This window comes from Cannabis sativa, chromosome 2, assembly GCF_029168945.1.
Source record: "Cannabis sativa cultivar Pink pepper isolate KNU-18-1 chromosome 2, ASM2916894v1, whole genome shotgun sequence".
Classification (NCBI taxonomy): domain Eukaryota; kingdom Viridiplantae; phylum Streptophyta; class Magnoliopsida; order Rosales; family Cannabaceae; genus Cannabis; species Cannabis sativa.
Genome location: NC_083602.1, coordinates 189,248 through 201,699, shown reverse-complemented (window position 1 = coordinate 201,699; position 12,452 = coordinate 189,248). Strand labels below are relative to the sequence as shown.

At 33.3% G+C, this 12,452-nt stretch overlaps 1 protein-coding gene across 2 annotated transcripts; it reads right to left on the bottom strand.

The window, feature by feature from the left end:
• Window positions 1-1,076: 1,076 nt before the first annotated feature.
• On the bottom strand, window positions 1,077-6,370 carry LOC115719702 (peptidyl-prolyl cis-trans isomerase CYP71). Of its 2 annotated transcripts, XM_030648848.2 has the most exons (13): window positions 6,086-6,370; window positions 5,876-5,961; window positions 5,294-5,382; window positions 4,458-4,697; window positions 4,221-4,342; window positions 3,965-4,040; window positions 3,657-3,764; window positions 3,359-3,535; window positions 2,988-3,205; window positions 2,575-2,707; window positions 2,023-2,246; window positions 1,766-1,919; window positions 1,077-1,665 (listed from the first exon to the last, which is right to left on the bottom strand). In XM_030648848.2, exons 1-13 carry the CDS (start codon window positions 6,235-6,237, stop codon window positions 1,582-1,584), a joined length of 1,863 nt encoding a protein of 620 aa, XP_030504708.2. In that variant the 5' UTR covers window positions 6,238-6,370; the 3' UTR covers window positions 1,077-1,581. The 2 variants fall into 2 exon arrangements, with proteins under 2 accessions (XP_030504708.2, XP_030504709.1); XM_030648849.2 differs by lacking the exons at window positions 5,876-5,961; window positions 6,086-6,370 and having other exon boundaries at window positions 4,458-4,705; window positions 5,294-5,386.
• Between the last annotated feature and the right edge of the window lie 6,082 nt (window positions 6,371-12,452).

Here is a 12,452-nt window from a genome sequence, read left to right as displayed (position 1 = left end):
ATTTAAACAATTCCCATTGTCTAGATCTTCTCTCTTCTTTAAAAAAAAAAAAATCACATTACCTATTTGAGTAGATTTGGTTAAGTTTATGGAATCTTGTTTAATTGATATAGTCTAATTTAAGTCAAATATCATAAATATGTAGAATCCAATTCTTTAATTAAGTAATAAAGAATCTTCAAAACAAAATCTATATGTCTTTTAGTGAAAGTAGATATGATTGTAAAAATTAACCATTAATATTATCTAAAAAATTTAGACAATACTAAATTATGTAAGTACTCGCTTAGAATAACCAATACTCAAATATTATAAAATATAAATGAGTATTGTAAATAATAAAAAATAAAGATGAAATTATAATAGTTCAACAAGAATTTGAACTTATATTACTTACTCTACCGTTGTTATTCAATTAGAGTTAGCTCTGATTGGAGATGGGTTGACCTATTTATATGGTAATAAGTAAACATTACAAAATATGGTGATAATGAGACCTTTGCAATAATAATAGGTCATCGGATATCAAATAAATATGATGCTCACTTTAATAACACTTAAATATGTTAGATTGTTATTTTTGTGAATTGATATGTTCACATCTTTTATTGACATCGTTAGTCATAATACTTCTTTGATATCGCGGTCTTTGTTTAGCGAAATCATTCTCATTGGGAGAGAAATTGATCCTAATAACAATTAATCTTACGGAGAATAAAGGCTACCATTGATCACCAAAACCAATATTGGTACAATACAATGGATGAGTTAATGTTACTGTTCATTAGGATAGTTGCATTTAAATCACATCAAATCAGTCTATAACCATTAAATACACGTGTCAAAAATTTATTTATCCAATTCATTAATTATTAACATTATTATGTGAGAAATACTAAAAAAGTTACTAATACTACCTAATTAAATATCAAACTTTAATTTTAAATATGTTATAAATACCGATAGTGCCTAATAGCAAGCAATACTTTTCTTAAAATTATACTTTTTCCCAATGGCATTCTCATTCATTATTTTGGTCTCATTTTCTTTCTTCAGTGTTAACAATCTATAAAAAGTAATAAAAAAATTGATAGCTGATTACAAATATTTAAATCTAATCATACAGACTCATCGTCTCAAAACCTCTCTTAGCAACTCAATTCATTGGTAAAATATTGTTCTTCTACTCAAAAGTTTAATTATTGTCCTCTCCTTTGAAAATGGTTCTAAACAAAACAAACTTTACTTATCATAACCATGTTTTACAGAGAGCTAAAGAAACAGCAAAAGCCAACTTACACGAAATCGAAATGTTTAGAAATAAAACATGAAAGTTGACTCAAAATGTAATTGCTAAATGTAAAATCTCTTGTCTCACTTTCAAGAGCCGATAACTCGCATGTTTTCCTCGCCTAGACATTAGTCATTTAGCTTCGGGTTTTCTCCCACCGGTATGCAAAAGATCCTTCTACATTTGATGACGATTAATAGCAACATGAAAACGGTGGAAATATATTACCTGACACCAATGTTTGTCGGGGATCGGAAGCCAAACAAAGAATACGAGGGAGAACACAAAACCTAAGACTTGGGGACGGTCACATTAAGGATTTTTACATCTTGGTAGGGTTTGTCCGATTTGTCTGTCTTCACTTTCTCTATACCCTGTCATGTCAACAACAGATTGTCAGAAAACGGAAAACATTACTGTAGTTTTTCAAAGTTCATTTCCATGATGAGAAAGGTGCATCGTTGACAACTATACCTGTATAACATCCATTCCCTTTATAACTCTGCCGAAAACGGTATGCTTGTTATCCAGCCAAGGGGTAGCCACTGTGGTGATAAAGAATTGAGATCCATTTGAATTGGGTCCTGCGTTAGCCATGGATACTGTGAACGGTCGGTCATGTCGCAAACTGCAGATACAAAAATTATGTAAATAAATATGAATATAAGACAAAAATTTATGTTCCAGTTGAAAATAATAATAATGAATAAATAAATAAAAAATCATATTACCTCTTGTGAAATTCATCTTCAAACTCTCTACCCCAAATAGATTGACCACCAGTGCCATCTCCTAAAGGATCTCCAGTTTGTATCATGAAGCCTTTGATGACCCGGTGAAAGATAAGATTATCGTAATAGCCATTCCGACAGTGAGTAGTGAAGTTCTCCACGGTTTTTGGACATTCCTCGGGATATAATTTCATATGTACATCACCCATCGTGGTATGCATAATCTGGCGGAATAGGGCATGAAATTAGAAAACCAACACACTGATTCAATTACTCAAAATACAAGCATTTCTTTTTTGTCCAAAAATAATTGGCATGGACATACACATGTTGTAAGTACAAAAAAAATGGAAAATATGATCATTGAATCGGAAAAAAACACTAGCCTACATTTTCTCTCCTTACGTATCATTTATTATCTTCTTTTACCTACTTTCTTGAGTAAGAATAAAAATCCAGCCAAAAAAATTATAGAGCAACATTTCTTCAATTTTATGCATCAAAAGATTGCAATTATTTATTTTTTTAAACACAAAAAAAAAAAATACCCACCACATTTTCGGGAAGAGATGTTGTGGCAGACTTGCCAATATCCGATACAGCCAAAAGTTCATCAGCAGGTGGTTTTTCATTGAACACGTCTCTTCCTTTAGTTGCATCTTCAGGTTCCTCAGGTTCTCTCCGACTTAAAATGTTCAAAGAGTACATCAAATGACATATTTATACATACAATCCAATCTTCACTATAATTTTCCTTCTTTGTTAAAGCAGCCAAATTCATTATAACTAAAACTAGAGGTAAGAAGCACCATTGATGGTCTGAGATAAAAATGCTTCATTCAAATTTTCATATGGAAGACAAGGGCACGACAACTATCCATCTAAGTGAATTTATACTATAGTACATGCCTTTAGAAAGCAAAATGTTAAAGTGTTCGAAAAATGGTTCAGAAGAATATAAGTACCTGAATAGATAAATTCTGTGCTTCTTGAAAGCACAGCATACAAGAGTAGGATCTGTCAAAGGATCTTTGCTTTCATTTGCATTTGCTGCAGCTGCGGGAATTTTTCGAACTTTTTTACTGCTTCGATCACCTTGATATAAGGCAATCCTCAAGAACCTATCATTGTTCTCCACCTTTCCAAGTATTCGAGCCACTTTATTGGTGTGTAGATTTACCACCTACGAGTACGGAGAAATAGAAAAAGAAAATGTCAATTTTTGATACCCCTAGGGCAAAAACATATAAGGTAAACAAAAGTCTCCCACTAGATGGGAAGCAGGGGATTGCATACTTGATGATAGTACAGTCTGATTTCAGAACAATAATCTTACTTTTATCCCCATCAGGGTTGCATAAATAAGAAAATTTGAGCTTTCGTCAAAAATTGCATTTGGCGGTGGGGCACTTTCTGTTTTTTCAATCTCCCTCTCAACGGCCATTCTTCGCCCAAAGTCAATAGCTTCTAGTCGGTATAAAGGCACATCACTTCTCTGAACATCTTGGGCCACCTGAACAACACAAGAAAATTGACAAATACAAGTGTTCAGGAATTTCAATATAAAATAATACATCCTCAACTCTTGTTCTTGGAGTTGTTAAAGTATTGGTTTTACAAAGAAATAATTTTACCTCAAGAGATTCATTATATACGCGTCTTAGTTTACCCGTTTCAAACCAAAACACACGTATCCGTCGATCCGGCGACGTAATTGAAAATTGCTTACCATCGGGGCTCACCTAAAGAACATCAGATTCATTGTAAATCAGTAATAATGTAAATTGTTTTGTCATACATAACAATTATTTAGGTCAAATAAAATACCAAAAACGAAGTGAGAGAAATTCCTAAGATAATAAATAGAAAATTATCATATTTTTTATGAAGGAAAACATTATCCATCTGCAAGCAAAAACTCGAAAAAGATAGACCAAAATACCTCAATTGAAGAGACAGTAGTTTTGCACTTTATAATTTCATAGAGATTAGTGTCACTTTTGAATCTAAACTTGACCCTGCAAGCATGCAAAGAAGATTATAGTTTATATTAGTGGTAAATTAGTAGTTACGAAACCAGAGCAATATGCCAGAGAGAGTTTTCTATTAAAATAAGACCAAAATTCATATCTCATGCACAATTTACAGACCAAAAATAAGTCTTCATAAAAACTTAAGTTGGAGCACAGTGTACTTACTTATCATCAGGGAACTGCAATGTGACAGGACTCCAATACTCAATCATTCCTTTAGTGTCAGCTGAAATTACTGTATCAAATACTTGATTGTACTTCATAACTTTCACAGGTTCCAAGTGTACCTGAGAGAAAAAGTAAGGAAATAACAGCTGTGTAAAATACTTTACATAAAAACTAAAAGATAGCTGAAATATTATGAAGGGTTAATAATTATGCTCCTCAAGTCACTAGTGTTACCTCTTTGGAAATGATAGCTTCATTTGAACCAGACCATGCATCAAATATGTGTACATATCTTGAATTTCGATCACTAACAGCAAGCCTTGCTTTTGCATCTCCTTGTTTGTAGACCCACTCGACAGCACCAGGAGTAAAGGAGAGGCGAATCATCACCATCATATCGTAGTTGACTACGTCGTATATCTTGACAGCATGATCGTTTGAAATTGTACAGCAAAGCAAACCATCAGAACTAACCTGCATGGCTGAACCAAGTCATGGTTGAGGACTGCACTAATAACAATATTTTTCCTATTATTAGAACAAACAAAAAACTCAGATGATAAATGCAACTAATCAATTTGCTCCTCAATAACAACATTGATCGTTGTTGAATAATCGAACACTGCAAACCAAATGGTAAGCACATGTCAAACTAATAACAATATTTTTCCTATTATTAGAACAAACAAAAAACTCAGATGATAAATGCAACTAATCAATTTGCTCCTCAATAACAACATTGATCGTTGTTGAATAATCGAACACCGCAAACCAAATGGTAAGCACATGTCAAACTATCAAGAATTTCAACTACCCCTTTCACAATGAACGATGGTACTTGCACCTTAATCTGCAATGTAGGTTGCAGCCATGGAGTGCGTAACACAACAAGGTTGTCCAGTGATGGAGTATGATGAAAATACTAACTTATTCCCTCACATGCAAATTTGCAAATTTGCAATTAAGTACTCATTACTCAAAATCAAAATGACAAAACATGCTTAATTCTGACTCTACATCAGAAAAATATTGCAGTAGAAACTTTAGTCTTTAAAGGATGAAGAACTCACAGATAAGCCTTCAATTGGACCAAGGTGGGATCGGAAATGCTTGGCAAACTCAACACCGACAGCCTTTTTCTTCCAAAACTTTAAATGTCCTGGTGAATCAAATGACAAAAGAGAAAAAGTGTAATTATAAACAACAAGTTTCCAGATAAGTTATCATATTATAAATCAAGATCATGTAACACTGAAAGTGACCCAGTCCTCCACTCCACGGAAATGAAAAAAGTGGAAGAAATAAGTAGCATTGGAGTAGGTGTTTAGTGAAATTATAAGGCCACCCAACACATCTCATATTATTCACCCAAGTCAAACATGTCATCTTACCTCAAACTATTACCCATTGAGGCAAAGAAATGATCTAACCAAAGCAGTTTTGTTAAATCCCTTAGTCATAAAATATTGTTGAACATCTAAACTTTCACTATCATTGTCCACTACCATTACAAAAGAAGATACTATACTAAACTCAACGTTGTGAGCATGGAAATTAGACCAAAATAATCATAATTCTGAATGAATTAGAACTAAATTCTCCAGCTGATTACTGTAAAATGAAGAAAATTATGTGATATTAGAGTAAGTTACCATCAGCACTTCCAGTAATGATGAATTCAGCAGAGGACACATCAACATGCGTAACCACATCACGGTGCATATAACTTTTCTCATACCTAAAAATAAAAGTAAAAAAGTCTGAATCAGAGCTCAAACGGAAAATCTTAAACCCTAAAAAAGAAAAATAAAGAAAGGAAGAGCAGAGCAGAGTAGAGTAGAGTAGAATAAAGTAGGTGATACATGTTGGCGGAAGGAAGTGCGTCGAGGTAGGCATGTTCGAACTGGAGAGGACGCTTGGGGCGAGCTCTGGGAGGTGGAACGACTGTGACATCGTCTTCGGTCTCCGTCATTTCAGCCAAAGATGTTCCATTGACGTTCTGAGGATCTTCCATTAGAAGTTGGAAGAGGTAATGGAGGAATAACTCTTCTCTTCTCTAATCTCTGCAACAATGGAGGAATGTCTTCACTGTTTCACTTCGTAGAAGAAGAAGAAGAAGAAGAAGAAGAGAGGTCTCAACCGTATCGGGCCCATTTGGATGGGCCGAAACCATTTCGGGCTTACTTATTAAGCTCGTTTAGTTGAATAAGAGTGAAGAAGTCATTTATGTGGGCCTTGTGAAATGTAACCATATTAGGCCTACTTATTGGGCTCATTTTAGTTGAACTACTCATTTTTGTGCTATGGTAATGGTATGGTGTATAAGAGAAATTTGAAAAAGGATCTTCTAAATGTGTTATTTGGAAAAGAAAAAAGACATTTTCCATACTTGTTAGGAAAAAAAAATTGAAAGCAATGAACATTAAAAATATAATATCATGCTTTTTTTTTTTTAATACCAATATATATAATATCATGTTACTTGTTAAGAAATGTTACTAAATAAGGATTTGTTGTGTTTTTATGAAATTGAGATAGAAGGAGTGAATGAGGAGAAAGGAGAATGGTAATAGTTATGTGAGATTTGTCCAAGGTTTGGGGACACTTTTTGGACCCATTTTTTTTAAAGAAAGATTAAACCTTAAGCCTATCAATAAGAACAATGCATAACAAAAAAAAAAAGGATTGATCCTATTTGGTTTAACTTCTATAGGTGTTTCTTAATCAAAAAAAAAAACTTCTATAGGTGTTTCAACAAAAAATAAAAAGTAAGAAGCTAGGATTTAAAAACTATTTTTAAAATTAAATAATTTTAATGATATCCAAACAAGTACTTTTTATTTGAAAAAAAATCTTCATATAATAGTTATTCTTTTTCATTTATACTTTTACAAATGATTTTTTATTTATTTGTACTTTTATAATTGACTTTTTATTCATTTATAAAAATAAAAACAGTATAATCTTGAATTGGAAACAGCATAATATCAAAATAGAATGAAATTTTATAAAATAGAAACAATATAACCCCAAAATAAAAACAACTTGTATAAAAATAAAAAAATATATATTAAAGAAACATAAAAGTGAAAAAAGTAAAAAAAAAATATCGTATGGATGGAAATTATAAAAATAAATCAAAGCTTATACTTATCTTATTCTTCTGGTTATAAGCAAAGTATAAACTTAATCAAACGAAGCCAGCAAGTCAGAGGCACAATTATTTACTCTAATAATACAGTTAGTAATAACACAAACTAATGAGCAATAGTATTAGCATACTACTTAACAAACACATAAAAACATTCTCTAAATTTTGACAATCATGAATAACTTGGCCAAAAGTAAAAAAATATAGGAACGAGGCTAGAACACATTTAACAACTTGATAAATAATAAGTAGTTAGACTAAGTAAAGATAAAAGGAGAATTTACAAGTGTCTGAATATTTATTCGGGTGGCTTCACAATTTTTAATGGGCATAGGCATCCTAGGTAATTTAGTTAAGAGGTTAGATTTTATAAAATTCAATTATCGTTCTCAACACATGACTCGTATGAGCTCAAAGTTTCATTTCAAAAATAATGCTATATTTAAGTAATTATTTATCAATCGATTCATAACTTTTTAAATACAACCCAATCTAATTCTTCAATTGATTCAAACACAACCTGGATAATTCTTAAATTAACTTAAAACTTCTTTGACACCAAAAACTTTGTCCATCAAATATTGACATATAAGCGGTTCAATTTTGAAATATTGTTAAATATATTTCACTACTATTTTTTTTCACTATAAAATTGTTTCTATAATTCTCATACTCCAAAGATTCGTGATATGCAAAAAAATAATGGTAACAAATTTTTACTATACTATAACATAAAACTATTCACACAATTAGTAACATATAATTTCCCAAAAAATGATCATGTAAACTCACTAATTTGGTAGGCCTTGATTTGTGTTTTGTGGAGGTTTTTTTTGGTTCACATCAACACTAGTTAATTACAACCATAATTTAACAAAAACTCAACCTTAGCTACTACATCAAATCAATTCAATCACTTATACACTCTAAATTTCAATTCATTTGACTTCATCTATATGATGCATACATTTACTAAATTCTTACTTGTTTTTGGCCAATAATAGGAAAACACACACAATAAGAAGAAAAAAGAAAAATAAAAGATTAATTTCATGAACAAAGATCAAGATTTAATCAAATCACCATGATGATCATAGGATGACACCCTAACTAACTAACATCCATCCCACTATTCTTTTTATCTAATTATGTAATGTTTATGCAGTTGTACAGTCGATTAGTTACGAGCACTGTTATAAGACACTAAAATGACTAATACTATTATAAAGTGATACCCTATAAATAGTAAATAATTTTCTATGATTTTTATTGAAATATAATAAGAGAAACTTGATATTAAATTGTACTAATAACGATATAACAGCTCACAAAAGTGATATAGTCATCATGATAAGTGCCTTTTAACATTTTTCATTGGTTTTATCTTGCTTGAGGATCCTTGTCTTAATTTTTTTTTTTACAATTAAGTACTCCTTGGGTTTTATAAACAACAAGAATTAAGATTGGGTGGTGCCCTTCATTTTTGAATCTCATTCGAAATCGTTTCTTATTTCATATGGGAAATCAACGAGTAGTATTAAGGACTTTCATCTTATTCAATTGCTTATTGGCTTTAGTCGAAATCATAATTTACGTATTTATCTCATTGTATCCCATAATTTTTATTTTTAAAGTTGGGGATGTGATTGAACTCCAAAGATTCGCTATACTACAAATATGATCACCGAAATCGTTATACATATGAATGAAATTATTTATTACTTAATAATGTAAATGAATACTATGTTTTCTCAATTTTTTTTTTCTTTTGAATAATAAATAAAAATTGATATATGAAATGACTTTTCTCCAAACCAAAGTTAAATTAGGTGAGGTATAAATATCCTATATATTATCATGCTTTTAAAGGAAGTGAATTATTTTCAAAACTTGCTTTAGATTTTCGGAACCACCCATTAAAGCTCTCTTTGATTTGAAGTACTTTTTTGTTTTAATTTAATGCTTTGTCATGATAATTTTTAACATATAAGAAAGGTGGGAGAGTGACTTAATCCTTAAAATTCTATAACAATGAAAATGAAATAATTTAATCAATAAACTAATGATAAAGTTAAGCCTATCTATTATTGTTATTATTATTATATATGTTAATACATACATATATGGCAATGGTATTTTATATCTAAATTAGTTAGTTCACTCTAGCTCTTTTATTACATTATATATTCATAGAGACAAAGATACCTTAATGAATGATAACACTACTAACATATTCACTTTTGTGAATATATTAAATATATGAATGTAATATATATTATCATAGAAAATGATTTTGATTACTTTCGTGAATATATATATATATATATATATATATATTTTTTTTATGAAATATCAACTTCATTAAATTAACATTCTGAGTACAAAACATCCAGAATAGCAACTGGAGCATTAGACACAGAAATATTACAACCAGATAAGTACCGTGACATTCTAGCTACAGCATGTGCTAGACGGTTTGCTGATCGTTTAACAAAACAGATTTTTATTAAAGGCATAGAAAGCAAAAGGGAACGACAGTCTTGAGCTAGATTTCCAAAAATGGAACAAAGAGGCAAAGAGCTACGAATAGCTTGAATAGAGACGACTGTCAGATTCCAGAACCACATGTTGCCAACCGTTTCGTTTGATCCAACTTAGAGCCTCTTTGATACCCATGATCTCAACAACTTCTGGAGTGAAGGCACCATTAGAGCAGTGAGCTGTAGCGTCAATAAGGGACCCTGAGTTGTTTCTGGCAACCATTCCATAACCATATTGGTTTTCACTAGCAAATATCGCAGCATCAACATTGACCTTGATTGTATTAGTTTCTGGTTTAGTCCATAGCTCAGCTCCATCATCAGAACTACCAAAGTAGATATGAGAAAGAGAGGTGTTATCCTGAGCTTTACGCCAGTGATCAAGAGCAATGCGGGCTGAAGATAGAACATTTGCAACAGTAAGAACTTTATCTTTCCACACAATTGAGTTTCTCGCCTTCCATAAGGACCACGCAACCATAGCCAACGAACAGACCCGATCAGAATCAAGAGTCTGAAAGAGGCTATCCAGCCAGCTAGCAAAGGAGAGGTCAAGAGAGACTCCAGCAGGTAGACCTATATGGTGCCAACAAGAAGAGGCAAAAATGCAAGAAAGCAGGATATGTGAGGTTGTTTCAGGAGCAGCTTGGCAGACAGGGCAGACAGGTGGAACATCGACATGCTTGGTTCTAAGAGTTACACAGGTCGGCAAACTCCCTGATGCAGCACGCCAAAGGAAATTACGAACCTTCGGTGGGATTTTTAGTTGCCAAAGGTTTTTCCAAAAACCTGAATTGTTGCTACCAGTTCTGGGGTCTTTAGAAGCTTGGAGGATGCGATAAGCACTTTTGACAGAGAAATGACCAGAGCTTTCATTAGACCAGGACCAGAAGTCAGAAGAAGCAGAGAAGCTGAGAGGGATGCTTAAAATTAAATTAGCATCCCTTTCATTAAACATATCTCGAACCAAATCGGTATCCCAACTTCTTTCATCAATAGAAAACAATGAGCTAACAGTGTGACCAATAAGACCAATATGAGAAGAAGTGATGTAAGGATTACCAGAGTCAGGGAGCCAAGGGTGATGCAGGATACTAGTAGAAGAGCCAGTACCGATAGTTCTTTTAACCCCTTGGCAAAGAAGATCCATAGAACTCCAGATGCTTCGCCAAACGAAACTAGGATTACGCCCCAACCCCGCAGAGAGGTAGTGATCATGAGGAAAATAGCGAGCCTTATAGAGCCTGGAGACAAGGGAATCCGGGTAGCACAACAACCTCCAACCCTGTTTAGCTAACATAGCCAAGTTAAAATCATGGAGAAGACGAAAGCCTAAGCCACCTTCATCTTTTGGACGAGAAAGACGGTCCCAATTCATCCAAATAATTCCATTGCCCTGACTACTAGTTGTTTTCCACCAGAAACGAGCCATTAACTTCTCAATTTCGTCGCAAGTACCAAGTGGGATGAGAAAGACACTCATAGCATAAGTAGGGAGAGCTTGAACCACAGTCTTTAAGAGAATTTCCTTGCCCGCACTTGACAACAACTTCCCAGACCAGCTATTGATTCTGTTCAAAACCTTGTTCTTAAGGAAACCAAGAATACCTTTCTTGTTTCTCCCGATAATGTTGAGGAGTCCCAAGTAAAAACTATTTTCAAGAGCCTCAGGAATATGAAGAATGGAGCAGATACTGTCCCGAAGCTGAGCTTGAACATTGGGGCTGAAAAAAAGAGAAGATTTAGCCAAATTAATTTGTTGACCCGATGCATTTTCTAATTGCCAAAGCAGAGACAAAACACTACCAGCCGAACCATTATGAGCTTGACAAAAGACATAGCTGTCATCAGCAAACAGCATGTGAGAGACCATTGGCGCCCCTTGAGCAACACGGCAACCTTGAAGTAAACGCTCCCTCTCAAACTTAGAAATAAGAGCTGAGAAGCCTTCAGCACAGATAATAAATAAATAGGTAGAGAGCGGATCACCTTGGCGAATACCACGAGATGGAGTAATAGGTCCCATGACATGACCATCATGAAAAATAGAATACCGAACACTAGTAACGCAGGACATAATCAAAGTGACCCATCTGTGATCAAAGCCCATTTGAAGCATAATAGCTTGTAAGTAACCCCATTCAACGCGATCATAGGCTTTACTCATGTCAAGCTTTAGAGCCATGTAGCCTTTCTTCCCATGAACTTTCCTCTTGAGATAGTGCATTACTTCAAAAGCAATCATGATGTTGTCTGAGATCAAGCGACCCGGAATGAACGCACTCTGAGTGGGAGAGATAATGTGATCAATGAGAAGCTTCATACGGTTTGCTAGAACTTTTGCAATCACCTTGTAAGAGACATTGCATAAAGCTATAGGACGGAGATCACTCATAGAGCTTGGAGACTTCTTCTTAGGGACCAACACTAGATTTGTATCATTCAAGTGGTTTGGGAAAGTGGCCGAAGAAAAAAAATCACAAGTAGCATTAATCAAATCTTCCCCAACAATATGCCAATGTTTCTGAAAAAAACCAG

What these genes read in the sequence shown, in the direction of transcription:
- LOC115719702 (XM_030648848.2), bottom strand. Translation starts at nt 6,237, where the DNA reads ATGGAAGATCCTCAGAACGTCAATGGAACATCTTTGGCTGAAATGACG. An exon ending in AAGCTATCATTTCCAAAGAG is followed by an intron (nt 4,343 to 4,457) that starts GTAACACTAGTG and finishes TTTTTCTCTCAG; the next exon opens with GTACACTTGGAACCTGTGAA. An exon ending in GAAGATGAATTTCACAAGAG is followed by an intron (nt 1,920 to 2,022) that starts GTAATATGATTT and finishes TTGTATCTGCAG; the next exon opens with TTTGCGACATGACCGACCGT.